The 21711-nt window shown below is 41.5% G+C and overlaps 1 protein-coding gene across 3 annotated transcripts; it reads right to left on the minus strand.

The window, feature by feature from the left end:
- Positions 1 to 62: 62 nt before the first annotated feature.
- C5H5orf63 (chromosome 5 C5orf63 homolog) lies at positions 63 to 19697 on the minus strand. Of its 3 annotated transcripts, none has more exons than XM_027605799.2 (5): positions 19645 to 19686; positions 10161 to 10220; positions 5291 to 5411; positions 1850 to 1906; positions 63 to 691 (listed from the first exon to the last, which is right to left on the minus strand). In XM_027605799.2, the coding sequence occupies exons 2-5, from the start codon at positions 10178 to 10180 to the stop codon at positions 512 to 514; spliced, it is 378 nt and encodes a 125-aa protein (XP_027461600.1). In that variant the 5' UTR covers positions 10181 to 10220; positions 19645 to 19686; the 3' UTR covers positions 63 to 511. The 3 variants fall into 3 exon arrangements, with proteins under 3 accessions (XP_027461600.1, XP_027461603.1, XP_027461601.1); XM_027605802.2 differs by having other exon boundaries at positions 66 to 703; XM_027605800.2 differs by lacking the exon at positions 10161 to 10220 and having other exon boundaries at positions 66 to 703; positions 19645 to 19697.
- Positions 19698 to 21711: the final 2014 nt, after the last annotated feature.

Below are 21711 nucleotides of genomic sequence, written 5' to 3' on the forward strand. Positions count from 1 at the left end.
AATGGAATTGAATTCTAATTTTAAACAGGTATTATTAAATCCCACTGAAATAGGCTTCATGCAGATGTATTTGTTAAAACACCCCTTTATTGACTGTGCACAGTTATTAACAATTCACATTTCACTTTATCTACTGAGTGGAAGAGCATTTATTCTTTCATTAAAAAGTTAAGCCCTTAGGGCAGCAGCAGGGATGCAGAACCTTCTTCCTATAAACTGCACTGTCCAGTGAATGTGAAAGGGCTTCCATATTAATACAAAAGGGAAAATAAATAAAACAAATGGATTTCTCCCATCCTCCATTATCCCCTTGCTGCCAATATGCTCCTCTCATTTTATAAAATGCCAGCAGGTAAACAGTTCCCACACTGTTCCCATACTTCCATCAGTCAGAAGAGTAATGTCACCATATATTGGGCACCACCCAGTTCAGAACGTCTGTTAAGGCCGGGAAAGGCCACCACGGTCATGTCCTTAGGAAGACGCCGTCTGGACAAGAGTGGGTGGAGGATCATGAAGGCGTCCTCCAGCCTCCAGCACCTTGCTGCTCAAGTTTCTGGAGCTGCTTTTCAAGTTTTGAGATGTCCACTCGATGCATCATCAGAAACTGGCCATTCAAATGGAAGACGGGGATGTCAAATTTATACCTTTCATACCAAGCAGAGTTTTCTGGAAGTGTGATGTCCACCTCCTGTAAAATAAACTGAAACAGAGACACACTGAAGCTCTGTACTTTAGAGAGCACAGAATGATACAACACCCACAATGCCAACTGATGCCCAGACTAGCTCTCATGCTGAGGGGTTTTGCTGTTGTCTGCCTGTCTGAGGTCCCCAGTGATCTCACGTCCCCGATTTCCACAACTTGGTTGATTTCATTATATTCCTTAACTCTTGGTTTTGCTGTTTTGCTGTCACACCTATGACATTCAGTGTTGGGTCATTACTCCATTCCTGGTGAAATAAAATATGTCCCAACCGGGAAGCTGAGGATCAGAACAGATGTGCTTTGCATGAGAGGATGGGAAAGGCGTCATGGTTCGCTACTGGAAAACACTTCCATGGAAATGACAGAGTAAGATAAAATGAATGGGGACACAAGTTTAAAGAAAGCATGAACATTGCACCTGCTAGTTAGCTTTGATTCATATTAAGAGTCAGAGTAAGAAAACCAGTACTGCTCAGAGAAAAACACTTAGGGGTAATGAGTTTTGTGGAAATTAGCACTGAAATCTCTCTCTGAATAGAAAGAAAACTTAAATGAAAAATCATTTAATCTCTTCCCAAAGAAAGGATTCAGGCAGGTAATCTATACCACATATGCTATCCATTCCGTATACATAAAGCCACACTGCATTATGCAGGTTTCCCCTGCTTTTCAAAAGTTTGCATCAGGCCATGTGGCTGTTATGAAAGATCTACATTAGTACCTGTTTCGCTAACTGGAAAAAAATCTGAGGACTTTTGCTTTTATGAAAAAAGGTGAAAAGTGAAAATAGCATTCGGTGTTTGTTTTGCCATTCTAGAGGCAGTGCCTACCCTGAACAGCAAGAGTGGCACTGCCAAGCCCCTTCCCTGGGAGCCTACCTGCAGCATCTCAACACCAAGGCCTTAGAGCTTTGAACTGTGTGAGCATCTGTGCTTTATCTCGGTCTATTCTGTGCCTCTGTCAGCAAGAGGTGTCCTAAAGTATCACAAAAGCCTGAGAGAGGTTATTTTTTTGGGTCTGGGAATGATAAAAAAATTCTCCGTAAACAAATGTTACTTGCTTCTTTGCTTCACTCCACTTGGGCATATGAAGGTTGGATAGGAACGCTCTACTTTCAGGGAGAGTAGGGAGCCTGTATTACCCTGTTTTTGTAAGGCTCCAGTGTTTCCTTGGCTTCATCACAAAGGGGGCATGGATCCTACGGGAAGGAAAAAATAAAGCCATGAAATTCAAGGAATGGCATGCAGCCTGACAAAAACCACAAGAAGCAGATTATACTTATTTTAAAGGACTTTTTTTTTTTTTTTACCAGTTTAATTATACTGTTTTATTTCCAAAGCAAAACATTGCCATAGAATCTTATAAATAGCTAGTGTTCCATGGTAAATGGACTGTCAGCATTTTTTAGTTGTTTTCATTTTTCACCATAAATCTATTTATACATATATGTATACACACATATAATAAATGTAGATGCTTACCCGTTACGTATGTGTGTATACATTATATACACGTATATACCTATCACATATACATGCACATACATCTAAATGTATTACATACATGTACCCACAGATACATACACATACACTACATTTAGATGCTTATATTTTTTGTCACTGGCTTTATCTAATTGATATCAGGGAAGATAATTTTTCATTGATTTATAGTCTTAGGGCTTTGTCTTTCCTGTGTCAGGGACACTTTTTTGGCCTGGCTGACATCACCAGAAAAGCTTAAAGTCTGTTTTGAAATGGAGGCACTGGGCTTTGCCTGCCTGTTTTTCCTCATCAGTCCACAGGAATAAACTCATTGAGATGAAGTTAGATAGTGATTGCCCCACCATCAAAAAGGGAGAAATCCCTATTTACTTCGGGTGATGACTGTACCAACTCTTTAATGGTCTGCTCATTTTCTCATTGCAAGTGTCAGCAGTAGGCTTCCCGGGTTAATTCTCCACCCGAGGAACAAGCAAGTTTTAGTGCCGGTTGTTTATCTTCTTTAACCGTCTAGCGGAGAAGTCTTTTGAGAATGCTGTGGATCTTTGGCAGATTTTAAAGTCTTCTCAGCCCTAGACTCTAGGAACAGCTACTAGCTATAGGTTCTCTTGCATTAGCTCAAGATAGACTCACCATTACTGATGCTTATAGAAAACCTGCTTTTTAACATGACAGGAAGAGGTGTGCTGTTATGTAAAAGAAAGGCCCCTCCTCCAGTTTAACTCCCAGCTTGTTTTGAAATAAGGACCCAGATCATCAAAAGGCAGTTTTTCTTCATTAGGGTCTTTCTGGCCCTAACTTCCTGGTTCAGAGAATTAGGCTCCTCATATATTGCGAGCATCATCAAGAAACAGATTATGAATAGTCTGTGATGTTTTAAGATAATCATGTTGAAATTTTCTAAGAAAGTTTCAAAAAGTCAACAGAAGATTTTAAAAGCAAAAGCTGTTCAAACAAGAACAAGCTAAAAGTACCAAATGTACCAACATTTTGCTTTCATGGTAAAAAAACTTCAGTCAAACCTAGATCACGTTTTCTGTTTTGTTTTTGTAATCATGGACGTTGGTGCAAATTATCCTGTTTATATGTATTTTTATTAGGAAATGTTCATCAACTTTTAAAGAGGCCTATGAACTGAAAAAGGGTAAGACCCTGTGGTCTGGGCCATTCAAACCTCCTTCTCTAGGATTTTCCATGGTACCAGCAGACCACGTACTTACTCTATCCCTAGAATGGAATGGACATTTGTTGGGTTGGCCAGCCCACTCCCCTTTCTGGTAGCAGGAATGCTGTGGATTTTGCCTCAGAGGAACTGCTCTCAGCATGTGGCTGACTGCAGCCCTGAACAAAATGGGTAGAATACTTGACTTAGGCTGAGGCAGTCAGGTGCACTGTATCCCTCTTGGCCACAAATGGCTCAGGGATTGGCCAATCTTATTATATGCCTAATGACACAAATCAAGGATTCAGTACAAATTTTAAGCTAGGAAGATTAGTGTGGCTTTTTTTTTTTTTTTTTTTTGCAGAGGTCTTTGGCTAACTGGCTGTCGTTCAAACTGAAAAATAATGGAATAGTTAGGCCGAGTGAGTACCACTAACCTTAAGGGATTACTTTATTTTTGTGGCTAATTCTCATATGCATTTCTCATATGTAGACACAGATGATGAATTCTTTTTATTCCATAATTTCCAACAATGCAATATACATTTATGGATATGAAAAGCAGTTTAACTATTCTCAAGAGGAAATTCAATTTAAAAAAAACTATTTTAGACTTGGTTATTAGACACCCACCAGATATTTTCAGATTGCTAAAATGCCTGGAATCTGAAAAACATATTAAACAAGACAACTTTTTTTGCTTGAATTGGGAGTATTATTCACTAAGGTTAAGTCTATTACCCTGTGCTTTATTTCTTTTTTTGATTATATATCACACAAAGTAATGTTAAGTAGCAAAAGGAAATTGGTAATATTTATATTATAAATTTCAGGGGGGAAAAGCTCTTAAAAATTTTTAACAGCTATGGCTTAAAACTCCTGTTAGAGATAAGAAAACAAGGACAGTTGTACTTGTCAATCCTTGTTATTTGTATTCATATATGCAAATATATGAATACAATTTGCAAATTTGCTTTCATATTTGCAAATTTGCCAGTCACTAAAAACTATTTGTAACCCCAAAATCAATATCTGTGGCAATTTTGTGGTCATCCATGGACATTTGAGGACATGCACAGAGCAATGAAAAATCTGAGTCACCCAAAGTGCACATTCCCAGCGGAGGTCGAATAAGACAATGATCCGCCTTATTGTTTCAGGTCTCACACTGTCAACAAGTGTCCTTTTCATGATCTACTGGGTGCCATGCTTTTTGCATTTCTGTGACTTTTGTTGACTTTGCTATTTAGAATGGTCCCCAGGCAGAGTGCTGAAAGTGTTGTGTAGTGTTTCCAAGCATTAGGAGGCTGTGATATGCCTCATGGAGAAAATACTGTGTTAGATAAACTTTGTTCAGGCATGAGATATGGCACTGTTGGCCATGAATTCGATGTTAATGAATCAACAATATGTACTAAATAAAGTGTCTTTAAACAGAAACATACGCCAGACAAGGCTACATATTGATCAGCTGACAAAAATGTTGTGACCAGCAGCTCACTGGAATCTAACCCTATCCCTCCCCTGGGAGCACTGTTTTAATATTCGCTAATTCAGTGTTTGTGGTGCTTTATGGAACAGACCCATCACAAGAATTAACTATATTTCTAAGTGATGTATTTATAAACATCATCCCTTTTCTGATAGTTCTTCCTTCCAATGCAGGGATCGGGAGACTATTAAATATATTAGTTTACCCCCTGAAACGTGTGAGCCAAGGAGGCACGTGGCTAGAAATCAGAGTTGGTACCACTGTAACTGCATCTGAAAAGTGGAGGGACAGGTCTGAGGACAGTTTATTCCATTGCTTTCCTTTCAACGTTCCCCCCGTCCCCGCCCTTCTTAAACGTACAACTTTCTTCATCCAACAATTTAACACCTTTTGTTTTTGAAGTAGTAATTTTACTTTTTCACTCTGTACCTTTGTAAATAAGGTCAGCACAGGCAGAATGGTCTTAGAGGCAGAGAGATTTCTCATGAGGAGTTGAAGGGAGTATTTGGCAAGTTGCATGCTATTTCCTTGAAACCAGGGCATCTCAATTCTGCCAAAAGAAAAACAGACCAGTAAACTTACGTGCCCTAGATTTTGCTGTTTATAATATGAACAGTAAGCTGCAAGCCTGTGATGGAATTTGAAGACTTGAGAACTGCTTCTTGGACTCCAGGAGTGTCAGAGAGGCCCAGATGTTTGGCAATTCTCCATAATGCCTCAACATTCACTGTATTCCAAACAAAACAGAATTTAGAATGGGAAAATATCCATATTTATGGATGAGCTGTGTGCCTAATCACTTGGTTTCTGCAAGCAAACTGCATGGGTTTGATAATTTGAATACAAAGTTAAGTTTCACCTGCAGATTGTGCCAGCATCCTGATGATTCCCTAAAATGGGGGGGGGGGGGTTTCCTGAGATGGTTCTTATTTGCAGAGATAGCTTATCTTATTAGCAAGCATTCAACAACACACAGCCACCTTCATGGTAAAGGAATAGTAAGTAAGGAGCACAAGTCTCCAGCTGAAGGTTAAAGCTGTCACTTAAGAGATCCATGCCCCACCCTGCTGCAAAAGATGGGGAAACACAGAGCTGTGCTAAGAGGAACTATAGGGGAGAATTAGGTCGAATTGACTTGTCAAAAGCAAAAATCTACTCAACTCCTTCAGTATTTTAAAAGGAGATTGCCATCATTTTAAAAAACATACACAAATGTACTACTGTTACTACTGGAGATACTCCAATACGAACAGCTTGGTAATAGCAGCATGTCAAACACTAGGCTTTGAAGCTCCCCCATCTTGCTTCTTTGCTCCACATAAGACAGCCTACTTACTCCTGCTTATTCTACTGAGCCTCCAGCTTTGTCCTTAAAACTACAGATATGATAATTTCATTTTTAAAACACATATGCACCGTTGACTTTATCATTTATCAGTATTCTCAAAATGAATTCATTCTTGGGATCTTCATTTCTTAACTTTGCTGTACTTTCTCTCTCCAACTTCATCTCACTTTCCCCTCCTTTATCTTGGCAAGCTGCAGCCATAAAGATTCCCTTTCTGTTCCTTGAATACCTAAAGATCATTTCTTTATCAGGATCTCTGTACTTGCTGTCCTTCCACATGAAAAGCTCTTAAGTAGCTTCTCCTCATTTGGCCTGGGTCATGCCTTAGTGACGACCTTACCAAGGTTGGCCAGCCCACCACACTCCATCCTTATGCCTTGCTACAGTTTTCTTTTATCTTTTACTGCTAAAATGATTTCTTTACCTCTATCCCCCTCTACTACAATGTGACTTCTATAGGGGCAGGTACTTGTTTGCCCCAGTGTCCCTGAGCATCTATAATTAAGTTGGCACATAGCAGGTATCCAGATATTTGTTTGAATATTTAAAGTATTGGAGTGAACCTTTCTCCACCTTTTTAGTCTCACCTCTAACCCTGATCAGACACTCATTGTGCACAGTGGTCACTAATTGAGCAGAGCTCATGTCATAACTAAAGGTTAGTATTCTTCAGGGTGCCCACAAGACTGTGGGCCAGGGCCCTACAGCTGGTCCCAACCCCTTCACTACCAGCTCTGATCTCTGCCTCTTCTGCTCCACAGAGCATGACTATATTAATTATGTGCTAATCTCTAGTTCTGACTAGGCTTCTTAGGGTAAGATTAGCCTTAAACTCATTTCAAACAGAATGATATGATTTTAGAGAAAAATACCAACCCCTGTCAAACTAGTGTAAAGACCACAGGACAAAAAGATTGGATTCTGATCTGTGAAGACAATAATCTTTCCTTTACTCTTAAACTCGTAGCCTTCCACTTCTCCCTGGATCTCCCTGCTAACTAAATGATCTCGATAACGCATAAAAAGGGAATGTGATGAGCACTTTGCAAGGATCTGCTACCCACCATTATTCCAAGATGGAAAGTGGATCTAAACAATTTCACAGGATGCTGTGCTAGTCTCAACTAAGTGTTAAGCCCTGGTATACACATTTGCCATAAATTCAGCCGAATCAGCAACTCCAATAGGTGAATGTGGTCGGAGACAACAGCTTCTAAGCCTGGTTTTGTCTACCCAGGATATAAATGAGGGGGGAAGGTAGAATATTAGCAATTTTCACACTAGGTAAAAATTTCTGCATCCTTGGTTTTGTGAGAGCCCTATAACCACAGTGGCACATCTTACTAGAGAATAGAATTAAAAGAGCTGTACTATATGGGAGAAAGAAAACAAAAAAATTAGTTTCGTTAAAGACAGAAAGATAGTTCTTGGAAATGAGAAGGATTGGCCCATTTATGGCAGTGACCTAAGACAACCACCAGGATAGTGAACCGCAGCTATGTGCTTTTGGTGGAGGGATTTAAGGTTTATTGATGTCTGGCTGGTAAGGAAAGGAGAACTTACTGCTTTTACCTAGCTGAGTTGAGACTGGGGTGTTAAGGCTTAAAAAAAAAAAAAAATTCACATTCACAAAGGAAATCTGCTTCAGTATTTCCAACATGACAAAACACAGCATGTGGTCTTGGTTGCACCCAAGACAAATAAAACCTGTCATAGTAAACAGTTGCTATTCATTCCAGATTTGCTGGAATATTTGTTCACCCAGCCCAGAGAGCTGAGTCTTCAGTGATGCTGCAACCATTCTGTTTAAAATTAGTTCTCTTTCCACTATTAGTCTTCACTTCTACCTTTTCCCATGTATTTAATCATTTAAACATGGCACATTTGTTTATGGAGAAATGCATTAGCATTATGCAGTTTTACTACCTGCATATTTTCCAAATGTCCTAAGGCACATGCATTTTACCACATTGTCAAATTAACTTCTTTCTTAGAAGCACTGTATTAGAATATTATATTAGAGTATGATATTAAAAAAGCTCCCTATACCTCTCCTAGGCAGAAATAAGATCTGAAGGCTAAAATCCTGAACCCTGGAGTCCACTTAGTTCTACAAGTAAATGAAAATAATACACTCCAATTGCAACTGTATCATACTCTTCTTGGAATATTTTATTAACTCTGTAAACTTTAACACTATTGCTGTCAATGTCATATTCAGTGAATCATGCCTTCTTGAAGTAAAATCTTAATACAGGCTACTCTGTCAATGTGACATTTTCATTAGTTCTATTATTTTTTGAGCAGTATCTCAGCATTATAAAAAAAATACTCTGAAAGGTGGTTTCTGCCTGTTAGCTCATGACTTGGGAGAGGACACCACCTTTTTGATTATGTCATTGAATTTAGTCATGAAACTTGTGTCCTTACTACGCACAGACACAATTTTATCCTTTGTATTTTGTTACATGCCTCTGTGATATGAGCAAAAAGAGCTGTGTTCATAATATCAAAGAAGCACAATTGGGTCACCTTTGTCACAGAAAAAAAAAAAAGAAAAAGTAAAAGGCATAAGACTGGATTTAGAATGTGCCTAAAACAAATTCCACAGCCTAACAATAAAGATGGTGACTCCTGCTGTTTCAAGTCCACTGCTGCTCAGAGGCGTGGATCAGCCTGACAGAGAAAGGGAATGCTGGCTTTTCAACAAACTGAGGCTGACTCCAGTGGTCTTTATGGCAGAATCAAATACAACATGGGGGAGGACTGATTGGATCCATTCAGCCCTCCTTGAAGCAAGATAAGGAAGATAACTTAACTTTATAGCATTTTCCCTCTGAGGCACTCAAGGGCATACCATTAAAACAACTGATTACAGTACAGAAAGAAGCCAGGGTCGTTTGAGCCTTTATTAAGGATTATTCATTTCTTGCATGAGGAGCTGCCCAGACTAGGGCTGCATATCACTTATGTAGGGCCCCTGGATTCTTCAAACACTGCGTGTGTCTGATTAGAAGGGAAACAACATTCTCGCTTGAGCAGAGAAACTGACCTTCACTGACCAGAATTTTTATTCATACACAGCATCCTTTGGCATGCAGAATCTCCAAGCTCACATGATCCCTCATCAGCAAGCTGCAGTGTTAGTTCATGTGCAAAATGAAAAAGTCTGTATAAGCCCAGGTACTGCCTTGGTTATTAACAGGTAATGTTGGAGCTTCTTCACAAGAGTATAATGTAAATTTAATGCTGAGCTGACATTAACCAAACACTATTACAGTAGCTCTTGTTGAACGTGTGTTCCATGAAGAGGCTCAGGGCTTCTGTTTAGTCATTTGTGCCATGTGAGATGTTAAGCCCTCATTTCACATTCATTACCATCTAAGTTAATGTCCCTTTTTTTACCCAAGTGACTAGAAACACTCATGTGTGCGCACGCATGCGCACACACACACACACACACCATACACCTCTACTGGGAACAAAAGCCCATCATTTTAGATGACTGAAAGTTTATGTAATGAGATGAGGTTGCTCTTAGCAGACTTGTCTGGGTCACTGGGCTCGACTTAATGCAGGGAAACAGGGACACATGCTGCCTCCCCAGGGCCCCTCTGTGTCCCCTGTGTCCAAACCTCCACCTCTCCCCAACAAGTGGGAGCCTAGCCTGGGATTTGGGTGACAAGGAGAAGCAGCATAAAGGGACATCACCAAAGCTGAAAATGAAGCAGATACTGTAAGGTGTCAACTCCAAAGAGCTAAGCAGGGCAAGAATGAGGCTACAGAATAGAAATGGGGAGTGGGACCCTCACTCACTGGCATGCGTGGGATCATGGGTGCTTTTCCAGCTCCACAGCCTCAGCAACCAGAGGACCAGGCCAGGGGAACTGCCTGAGAGGTGGAAGCAGCTGAGATGAGATGTTGCAACAAAGATCCGAGCTAACCACCCACCTGTGGGCCCAGTTGTACATGGTGTCACGCTCAGCTTCATTCTTTTCTTCTTTATTTAAACTGAGGTATAATTAACATAACATTTTAATTAGTTTCAGGTGTACAAACATAATGATTCGATATTTATATATATTGTGAGGCAATCACCACAGCTTCATTCTGACCATGGAGTTGGACTGCTGACTTGATCCCACATAACACATGAAACCATGAGTAGCCCTACATCATGCCCCAGACCTGGGGAGCAAGAAGCAGCCTCTCATACCACACATCCATCTCACTCCCTGTAGCTTCTATTTCCAGATTTCAATGCCAACCGGTTCACCATACAGGGGGCCAGAGAAGGCAGTAGAAAATCAGTCCCAGAAAGGAATGACTGGTCACATGAGTGCCTAGGAACAAAACCCCATTTTCTTTCCCTTCAAATTATTACCATGACAGTGGGATTTCCCAGTATCTGGATGTCTCTATTCCACTGTCTATACTCAATGGCGCTATGTTAGTTTGCATTCAACACTGTTCTGTTAAGTTCTTTAATTGTTTGAAGGGTGGGCCTTGCCAATACACTAAGATTATAATTTCACTGAAGTTACTCAAATCTACCACTTAATACGTGTGTTCTGTCTCTGTATCCCACTTCCTTCAAAATCTCAGTAAAATTAAGCCATTTTTTTTTTCCTTCAGCCTCTTTGGTGTTTAGCCCATTTTTTTCCCTCCAAATAAAACTCTCACATGGAGAAGTCACCTCCACATACTAGATGCAAGCAACAGGAATAATAGAGGGATATACTTCAGTGGATTCAGGAGAAGGGAGTTAAATTCTTCACTGAAACAATATAAATACTGGAGGGATTGCAACCAGGACATCCAATGGGCACCTTTAAATGCTGTAAGAGAAAGGAAGAGAAGAATACTGTGGGCTGAGATCGGAGGTAGTCTCACAGGAGTAGGAGCCCAAATCATCTAGGATTTGGGTATGTCTGTCCAAAAAAGGGGAAACATTCCAAAGCTGGCGTGAGACACAAAGGTGTTGAAGTCGGAGTGCCGTGGTCTGTCTGACGGTAGGCACTGAAGGGTTCTGAACAAGAGAGTGTTGTGATAAGAGCGATGTTTTGGAAGACTGATGTAGCAGCAGCATGCAGGATGGACCTCAGAGGAAAGGAGAATGGAACACGGGAAAGAGAGGTCGTTTAGAACAGCCTGGGTGTGGGAGGAGAGCCATCCATTTATTCCACCATTACCTGACGTTTTCCATGTGTTAGGGGCTCTTATAGGTGCGGGGTACAGTGGTGACCAGGAAAGCAAGGTACCTGCCCTCCTGGGGTCCGTATTCCAGTGACATTAAGTCAAACAATATCAGAGAGTGACAAGTAGAGGAGAGGGAGTAAGACAAGGTGGTGTGATGGTAACTGAGGCAGGTCATTGAAACAAGTACTCTGAGCAGGTGTCAGGTTTGCTGAGACCACAGGCTGAGAAGGTACAAAAATCTGAGGTAGGAACATTTTGGAGAGAGGAATAGCAAGTGCAAAGGCTTTAAGGTGAGGATAACCTGAACTTGCTGGAAGAAACAAATAGGATCATGTGGCTGGAGCACAGTAAACAAGGGCAACAGTGGCAGGCGACGGCTCAGCAGTCGTCTGTGGGGGTCACATCACCTAAGTCTTCACAGGCCATGTTGAGGTTTTAGTGACAATTAGATTTAGAAGAAGGAAGTGATACGATCTCATATATATTCTAAAAGATTACTTTAGCTGCTGTGTAAAGAATGGATTGCGGGTGTGGGGGGCAGGGACCCCGTTCGGGGGCCACTGCAGTAGTCAAGGTAAGAAAGGGTGGTGCTGTGGACAAGGACAGAAGCAGGGCCAACAGAACCTGGCCATGAATTGGACACGAGGGATTGGAGGTGCAGTGAGGACAATTCCAGTTTTGGCCTTGAGCCTCTGGTGGGTGGCAGTGCCATTTACTAAAATGAGGACAACTGAAGCAGGAAGAGATTGAAGAGGGACCGGTTAGGAACAAGCTGGAGCTCACGGACAGAGTGGCATATACAGGTCTGGTATTGAGGAGAGGAGCTAGGGCTGAAGATAAAAATTTGAGACTCCATCAGCTTAGGGACTGTATTTACAGCTACGAAACCAGATGAGATAATGTAAATAATACAGAAAAAGAAGAGGGCCCAGGACAGGTCTCTGAGGCAATCCAACATTTAGAACTTGTGTCGAGAGGAACCAGCAAAGGGGGCAGAAGGAAAGGATGGTGAGGTACAATGGAAATGAGGAAGGTGTGTCATCACAGAAGCCAAGGGGAGAAAATGCTTCCAGAATGGGAATGGGGGTGGTCGAAGAATCTACCACAAACCAGATGGATGGGTCTGAAGTTGCTTGAAAACAATGAAATCTTCTAACTGAGGCCTACCCCTAAAGTGAACTACCTGTCTGGTTCTTGCCTAAAATAACATCTTAACTAAAAGTGGTTATTTCTAGTGAGGATGGAGGCAGTGGGTTGAGAAGAGTGAGGGCAAAAGTTGATTGGGTATCTTCAAAAGAGATAATAAATGTAAAAATCTCTGTATCAGTTACAAAGCAGAATAGAGAAATCAGCCTTAACTTTATTACTGAAATAATGATAAAAGTAAGGTATTGTTATTAATAATTATGATGATAAGGAGTGCCAGAGTGGCTCAGTCATTTGAATGTCCAACTCTTGATTTCGGCTCAGGTCATGATCTCAGGGTCATGGGATCGAGGCCTGCATCAGGCTCTCTGCTCAGCGGGGAGTCTGCTTGAGATTCTCTCTCTCAAATAAATAAATAAACCTTTAAAAAAATAATTATAATGATGATTCTGTTGACTGAAGTGTGCTTTTACTGGCCTCAAAAGTAAGATTTAGATCTCTACTATAGCAGTCTCAGAAATCGGGAATTGCAAAACTGAAAAATATTTCAAACAGAAGTAGCTGAAAATTTCAGACTATGGGTATTACTTAAATAGGAATTTCTAAGACAGGATATCGCTGATTAAAGCAGCAGCATATTTATCTTCTACTCAGGATGTCACTAAGTCCAGCTGAGACTGGATATCTAGACCTGCTAATACCTTGGCACCCAGTATTGGCTTAGCTTCCTCGGGCTTCAGAAAATTACAGAACAGGACACTGAAATCTAGTTTTTCGAGTCGAGGTTTCCCTTTGATAGGTTTTGGACAAAGGCCACTTTCCTTCCAGTTGCCCTTCCAATGCCTGCCTTTGTATTTTCAAAATTAAAAAATTCATCTATTTTACCAGTTGAGGACATCAACCCATGTATACATGGGTTGTATGTATATGTATATGTACATGGGTTGTAGCTGCCTAGGTAATGGTAAAGTTGGATTTTACTGATTGTCTTTCAAGACAACTGGTTCTAAAATAATTCTGAATAACTTGTGTAGAGAGGTCAAAATAAATGTAATGTAAATGTAAATAAACACAGCTCCCACTAAATCAGCCAGGGGAATTAAGCACCAATGGGGTAATTCCTCATTTAGAGTTTCAGAGTCACTCTTCAAAGAGTTTCAGTTGGGAATTCAGCATGTTTGAATTCCTGGGTGCATTTTTGGGTGAGGATTTTATAAATATAAACCCCAAAGACAGGCAACTGCCACTGGTTAGTTCTAAAATGCTGGGCAGTTCCTCATCTGCTTAAGCTTCAGCTTCATCAGCTGGACAGCAGAAATGCTAGCCCTTGTCCTGTTCTCTCATTTTGCAGAGACAGGGAGAAACTGTGCCCCCAGGCTTTGATGTCAAATGTCCTGCTCATCGGAGAAGGGGCATCACACACTGCAGAAATGTCATGGCAATAAGCCGGGGCTTCGAAAGGCCCCAAAGAATCTGAAGTAGTTTGTAACTGTAAGAACCTAAAATGCTAACCCATTTAAAGAGGACCAAAATTCACACAGAGATCCAGGCAGAGGTGTAAAGGTGCTTGCTCACTGCACACTTGCTTCTCCAGCTCCTCAATCATAACCGTAAGCCCTGGCATCCAAAAAGACCCAGTAGAGGAGGTGACATCAGCGTTGCCAGGCACTCATCTTGCAACTGTTTGAGCATCTGAGATGGAAAAGTGCCTCCAAAGGGGAAGAATGATGTCTTTTTCTCTTACTGTTTGACACATTTAAAAAAAATAATTTTTAATGACAGACCCTCATCATCCCAGCAATCTTCTCCACATCCAGAAGCACCCCTGTGTTTGCCTCCCAAGCTGACAAATGTCAAGTGGAAGGGGAGAGGAATCTTTAGTGTAAACAAGAGTTTGTTTTAGAATCTTTGGACCTGAGCAGTCACACTTTCCAGATCATTGCTTTAGAGGAGTCTGCTCAGTAATGGGGTTGGAACACATGAAAATGTCAGGGGAGGATTTCCAGAAAAACATTCAGCTGAGAGAAGGAAAATGAAGATGCTAATCAGAAACAGTGGTGTACTCCTACTATATACTCCCTCTAGCACACCAGGCGTCCAAAGGGGATTCTGGACTACTTCCTGTTAACACAGTAGGGCTAGCACACACTGCACCCCTCCTCTCATCCCAAAGACACTGACTCAGCATCTGGCCTGGAGCCAGAGAGGCATATTCTGAATTCAGAGTGTGCAACAATGTTCAGTACAATTACGACATAATGGCTGCAAAGCTGTTCCTGAGAGCCAAGAAAACCTGAATAATGTGGTTGGGTTATATCATACATGAGGGCTTAATAGAGTTTAAAAACCAATTTGAAAATTCCTTCATTCCATAAAGATGGCATTAAGATGAGGGCAAAATCATTCTAGTTCAAGGGATGGGAACAAAGTGCATAAGGACTTATGCTGACTCCTTTCCACATTATCCTTCTTAACCAAAATGACCCATCCCCTTGGAAGATATCTCTGATACTTAATGCTGACCCAGAAAGAAGGCAATTTCATTAAAACATCTTAGTTTTATTGTACCCAGCTAGTAATGCCAGTTTCCTTGCTATTTACAAAGCACACAATCCCATTTCCAAAAACAACTATTTGCAATTCAAAATCCGTCCACCCAGGCAAGGTCTTCCATTCATCACTAATACCCCATCATTTCCAATTCATCTTGCCAAAGAGACGAATTTATCTTCATGACCACACAACACCTGAAAGATGTTTCATTCATTTTTAGCCATTTTGTAGCAAATGAAACTTTGAGTTACTGAATTTGGAAACTTTGAGTTACTGAATTTGAGCACTTTCTTGGACTTGTGATACCAACAATACCTAGGCCTGCTCAATCTGAATGTTGGAAACATGTTCTCTTGAGCCGTGCACCCACAACCCTCAGTGATGTCAGATTCTACAATCCTCTGGATCCCATTCTGTTACTTAACACCTTTCATGGGATATCTTAATATTTTGGAACTGGAGGTGACTTCAAAGATCCCCTTGCTTTATGGATAAACTAATGTTTACCTGAAACCTTTCATATTGCATTTTTTGGTTCATCTTTCTGTATTTTCTCCTTGAACAATGGCTTATTTTTATACATAATGAGACCAACACAGAATTTTCAGAACTAGAAAGGATCTCCATGTTCAACCTCCTATCTTCCAAAAAAAAAAAAAAATCTCAGAAAGCTTTAAACATAAATCCTCATAGTATACCAAACAACTGATAGCACATTGTGTTTAAGGCTTAATTTAAGGATGGAGAGTGAGGAAAGCCTCTGCTTCAGACAGCAGAATTCTTTTATTTTAAGAATGAGGTTCTGGTTTCTAAATCTAAGAAGAGACAGATTAATTTCATTTTTGAACCTGGAGAAATAGGGCTGAACTTAGATCTCTTTTTTTTTTTTTTTTTCACTCTTACGTCCTAGGCTGCCTCAGCTGACTGAATTTCTATTAAATAACACTATCCTTTCTCTTGTCTGACTGGAAGAACTACGTGTTTTAAAAAGTAAAGAGTTAAAAAAAAATCAAATAACTCAATCTCACGTCCTTCCTCCTGACTAAACTAGAAGCCATTTCCCCACGATTTCATGATTAATACGAAAAAGTACAGGAACAAAGAGAGGAAGTTCATTTGTTTCCAGTAGTTAACATTCTGGTTTCTGCTGCAGTCCCACCTGGCAACAGAAGGAAGCAGTGTATCCCACAGGCCTGCCCCATTACAACACAAAAAGCTGTCAACTTTGAACTCCTTGGGAATTTTTAGCAAAGTAGAAAAGATGATAGTGGCTTTCTTTCAATATTATTTGGGCAACCTAGCCTTAAAATAGCGACCAGACATAGATTGTCTATTCTTTAAGGAAGGACCAAATGAAGATATTAGTGACCTAAGTAAACTCGTAATTTGGTATACCTTCAAAAGGAGAGTCTTCACATATTTGCTCAACAAGTCTTCCAGTGAGGAGTTGAGCATGGCAGGCCTGGATGGAGGGGGACAGGGCTCGTGGAGCCTTTCAGCTTGCTTATTCCATTAAACGCAACCAAGGCCCTATAGCTAATCAGGTCATATCTCCTTGGAAGGCAGTTTGGTAACTGCCTATAGATTCTCAAATATGCATTTCTCTACTCCAAGCTGTTGATCAAGGCATTGGTAACTGCAGTATTTATAACTGCATCTAGGAAGCTCTTGAAAGGTTATTGTTTTATATAATCCTTTTCTCTACCTGTTGCACTCCCAATGATGTTACAGATCCAATTGCCCTTCAGGGACACTGTCTTTTCATTTCTATAACATGCACTGTGCCAGGTATTAGAAATATAAGAGTGATTAAGATCCTTTCCCTGCCCTTCAGGACCTCACACCTTGGGCAGAAGAAAAACTTAAAAAAACAATACAATACTGCAGTGGTGAAGACTATAGCAATAAAATAGCTGTTACCAGATACTAATGGTGAAATGCTCTGAAATCGTGGGAGATGGATATCTTCTTAAAATAGAAGGTATTTTGAATTTTGCCTCTATCTCTAGAAACCTTATCTTTGGTAAGGATTAGAATAAAAAAGACTGATGTTTCCATACCTCCAGGTTCCTGTAACTGTAACTGGAATGTTAGGGCTGTGGGATAATGGTCTATGAGAAACTTAGCCCAAACATTTCATTTTGCATATTCTTTCTCGAATGATTTTGTCCCTCAAATTGCTATGTGATACTACCAGGGGAAGGATGAAGGAAGCCTGCCTAGTCTGTGCTACCTGTATTGATCCCTGGATCCAGATGGTTTCTCCCCTTCAAAATAATTACAAACAAGATAAAACTGCATGCAGGAACTATCCCAGCTGGCTTCTAGCTTCCTCTGATGTACACTCCTTGAATAAAACAGTGGCAAAATTAGATTTAAAATAAGGAACATAAAAAACCTTAGTACTTGCACCATATTACCTCAAGGTCCTGCTACGTGTGAAACTCCAAACCCTGGCATTAGAGTAACTGAATGCATCAACCGGCTAGAGTATGCACATGTTATGAAATACAAAAACTTAAAAAAAAAATAACTTATTTTGAAGGCATATCTCCACATTGCCTCCAGGTACTTAAGAGTACAACAGAGCCAGGTATTTCGAATAAAATAGAAATACAGTCCAACAAATTCCTGAGTTGGAAAATCCTCATTTCTATTACCTCACCTGCCATCAATCCATTTAAATAAAACCACAAAGCGACATTTTCCTCTAGTGAAGGAGACAAAAAAATATTGATTCTTCCTCAGCAGGCAGCCACGACTGACCACAGCAAGTATGAAGAAAGAACATTTGGGGAGTCTGCCTGTCTAAAGCACCAGCCCCACAAATCTTAATTTTTCACAACCGGAACTTTCTGGTTCCATGCAATTCTTCAGCAGAAGGGGACCCAGGTTATTAGGCTATGACATTTCACACAGAACCATGACAGTTCTGCCTTACCCTGATGTCACCATGATCACTCAATTATTTCCAGGGGAGACCTTTTTTTCCCAAGTGTTTCAAATCTCAGTGTATACAGCTCCAAATATTGGTAGAGAGTTTCAGATGCATTTTCATAAGCTATTCTTCATATACTTACTAAATGAGGAGACTGTGGCCTGCACACTGAGACATGGTTCTAGTGGCTGCTTCACCAAGGCAATGTGTAGTTACAGAAGCCCTGCTTATGTTGGGAAATGTGCTAGCAAGTGTTGGGGGTATAACAGATCCTAGACACTATTCCTATCCTGGAGGAGCTTATAGCTTGGGTCAAGCTGGGCCATACTGTGTGTGTGTGTGTGTGTGTGTGTGTGTGTGTGTGTGTGTGTGTGTGTGTGTGTGTGTGTGTGTGTGTGTGTGTGTGTGTGTGTGTGTGCTTATAGCTTGGGTCAAGCTGGGCCATACTGTGTGTGTGTGTGTGTGTGTGTGTGTGTGTGTGTGTGTGTGTGTGTGTGTGTGTGTGTGTGTGTGTGTGTGTGCTTATAGCTTGGGTCAAGCTGGGCCATACTGTGTGTGTGTGTGTGTGTGTGTGTGTGAGCTTATAGCTTGGGTCAAGCTGGGCCATACTGTGTGTGTGTGTGTGTGTGAGCTTATAGCTTGGGTCAAGCTGGGCCATACTGTGTGTGTGTCTGTGTGTGTGTGTGTGTGTGTGTGAGCTTATAGCTTGGGTCAAGCTGGGCCATACTGTGTGTGTGTGTGTGTGTCATATATATACATATAGTGTATATATAAAAATATATATATTTAAAGTGCCCTGCAATATGAAGTACTATATGAAATAACATTAAGAAACAAGAACAAAGATCATCCGGGCAAAAACCTTGTTAAGACAGCATTAGAAACAGGCACTTGCCTATTCCCGTTAGTAATTTCGCCGGGACTTCTTTACCTCTGGACTTATTAAAATATTGTATGAGCTGGTATTTATCAGGGGTGACCGACAAGGCTAAGTATTTGTTGAGAACTGTAGCGTCTCTGATTTATTGTCACACTGTTCACCACCCAGGGGACTGCTTTTGCCAGGAAAGCAGAGAGGAGGTCCAGAAAGCCTTGGGATTCACAACGTTTCCTACAGCACCTTTCCAACCTTTTCACCCCCAATTAAAGGTCAACATGGTTGCTCAAAAATATTTATTTAAGGCTGCCAATTGAGATTATATTGCCACTTCACAGAATTCAATTAAACCCGGGACGGGGCATCTGTGAAAAACTGGAAGAAGCGTGAAACTGAGATGTTCTCTGCTTCCTCTTAAAAAAACTGCCTTTTCCCGCTCGTTATTCTGTTCACTTCCCAGAGCGCCATTGCTCTCGCCGCGCGCGCGCGCGCACACACACACACACACACACACACACGTGTAGACACACGAATGCCTATAATCTCCCCCCGGAGGTTCATGGATTTATGGCTCCCGGTTTAATTAAATTCCCTCTAACGACAATCGAAATTGGCAGCGTGTGGCACAGCGAAGGGTTCCCGTGCCCCGCCTCCCGCCCGCGCGCCGGCTCCGGGCGGGGACCAGAGCTCCCACCCGCCGCTTCCAGGCCACCCGCACCCACCTGAGCCGCCGCCCGCCGCCTACGTCGCCGCTTCCGCCCGGAGCCCGGCACTTCCGCCCGAGCCGACCCGGCGCCCGCCCCGCACCTCGCGCTTCCGCCCCGGCCCGCCGCCCCTCGGGGTGCTTCCCGGGATCTCACCGCCTGGGCTCTTTCTTGGGAAAAGACAGACGCAAAAACCAAGGCCAAATGTTTAAAAAAAAAAAAAAGAAAGAAAGAAAGAAAGAGAAGGGACCCGGCCCGTTTGGGGACCACTTAGTAAGGAGCCAAGTTTGGGAAAATGTGCAGTTCAGGCTCTTCTAACTCATCCCTTTCATTCACTCATTCATTTAACGTAGACTGCCTTGTTCCCCGGGTCCCGGCTGAGCTAGGTTATGGGGAACAAGATGATGAGTGAAACTGGCAGCCGTATACCGTCCCCAAAGTGATGTAAGCAGTCACACATTAGGAAGTTATCTTTTAAGTAGGCCATGTGTTGAGTGACCTAAGTGCATCGAAAGGGAAGGAATGTGAACCCATGAGGTAGCTTCCGGGTTGGGATGGGAAGCGCCAGGGGCGACAGGGACAGAGCTCTCTAGGCCTGCAGAAGAGAGACTGGAGGGAGCCTGGCACCAGCAACGCACAGAAGACTAACGAGTATGGCTGAGGCATAGAGGGAGTGGCGAGAGAGGTGAAAACAGGCTGCATAGGGTAGGCAGGAGCCAGGCTGGTTTTGTGCTAAGGACAGCTGGAGGAATTTTTGTTGTACTCTGTTTTTGTTTGTGTGTGGGAAGGGGGTTGAACTGACTGTCTTTCCATACGGAAAGGATCACTCATCTTTGGGAAGGAGATGAGAAGGGGTTGGGGTAGGTGAGAGCAGAGTGCCAGCTGGAGAGGCAGGAGGCCTCTAAGTAGTCCAGAGCTGAGGTATGGGGCTTGAATGGTGGTACTCTGAATAGAAAATGATACCTACTAAGAAGAGCAATGCTCAAAGCTAACATGGGTTGCTCACATCAGCTTTATACTCATTAGCTTGCTTAATCTTGAGAACGATCCTTTTAATCATTATTGGTACCATTTTGCAGATGAAAAAATAATTAATAACTTTCCCTAATCTCAGAGCTAGAAAATGGCAGAGATGGGACCCCCATCTCATCCTGTCCGATGCCAGTATCTAAGAGCTTACTGCTATATATACTCAATATGTATTTAGTGATTTTATTTTTTAAAGATTTTATTTATTTATTTGAGAGAGCGAGCACAGAAGGAGAGTGGAAGGGAGAAGCAAACTCCCTGCTGAGCAGAGAGCTTGATCCCAGGACCCCAAGAAGTTGACCTGAGCAGAAGGCAGATGCTTAACCAACTGAACCATCCACACGCACCATGTATTTAGTGATTTTTTAAAAAGATACAAGCCAAACTAAGGTCAGGGATGTATCCCCTAAACAAACCACACTGATGTTGTGATATTGTTAGAAGATGCATCTAGAAAGTAGCGTTTTCAAATGTATACTTTATCACTACAGCATTTGCTGATAGCAAAAGAGGGGAATTTGTGACTGTCAATAGACTACCTATGATTATTTTTGAGTTGATACACTCTGATAAGACCTAATCCCTTTTGGGGGTTGGGGGGAGAAAAAAGTACGCTCCACCTAACAGTTGCTGATATAATATTTTTAAAGAAGTTATCTTGAGTCTACTTGTAAACACCTTAATGGAACTCACATTTTATGTGATGGAAAAGCTTCCTAGGAATGCAACTTCAAATCAGCTTCCACATCTTATTTCTTATTGGAAAACGAAATAAATTGGATTTATGAAACCTGATTTCATCCACTGAAGGAAAAGAATGACTTTACCAAAGGCCAACAGTGAAGGCTTTTAGTGTTGGTTATGAGTAAATTTCTTTAAGGAGCCAAAAATTCACAAAAATCTTCAGAATTTGAGTCTAATTAGTTAAGACTTGCTTGGGTTGTTCAGATGATGGCACAAGGTGTAGTACCTCCACATATTGTTTGGGTTGAGGGCACAAATTCCATGAAATGGCTGGAAATCCCTGAGAACTCACTGTACTCCATGCCCAGTCAT

This window comes from Zalophus californianus, chromosome 5 (assembly GCF_009762305.2).
Source record: "Zalophus californianus isolate mZalCal1 chromosome 5, mZalCal1.pri.v2, whole genome shotgun sequence".
Taxonomy (NCBI): Eukaryota; Metazoa; Chordata; class Mammalia; order Carnivora; family Otariidae; genus Zalophus; species Zalophus californianus.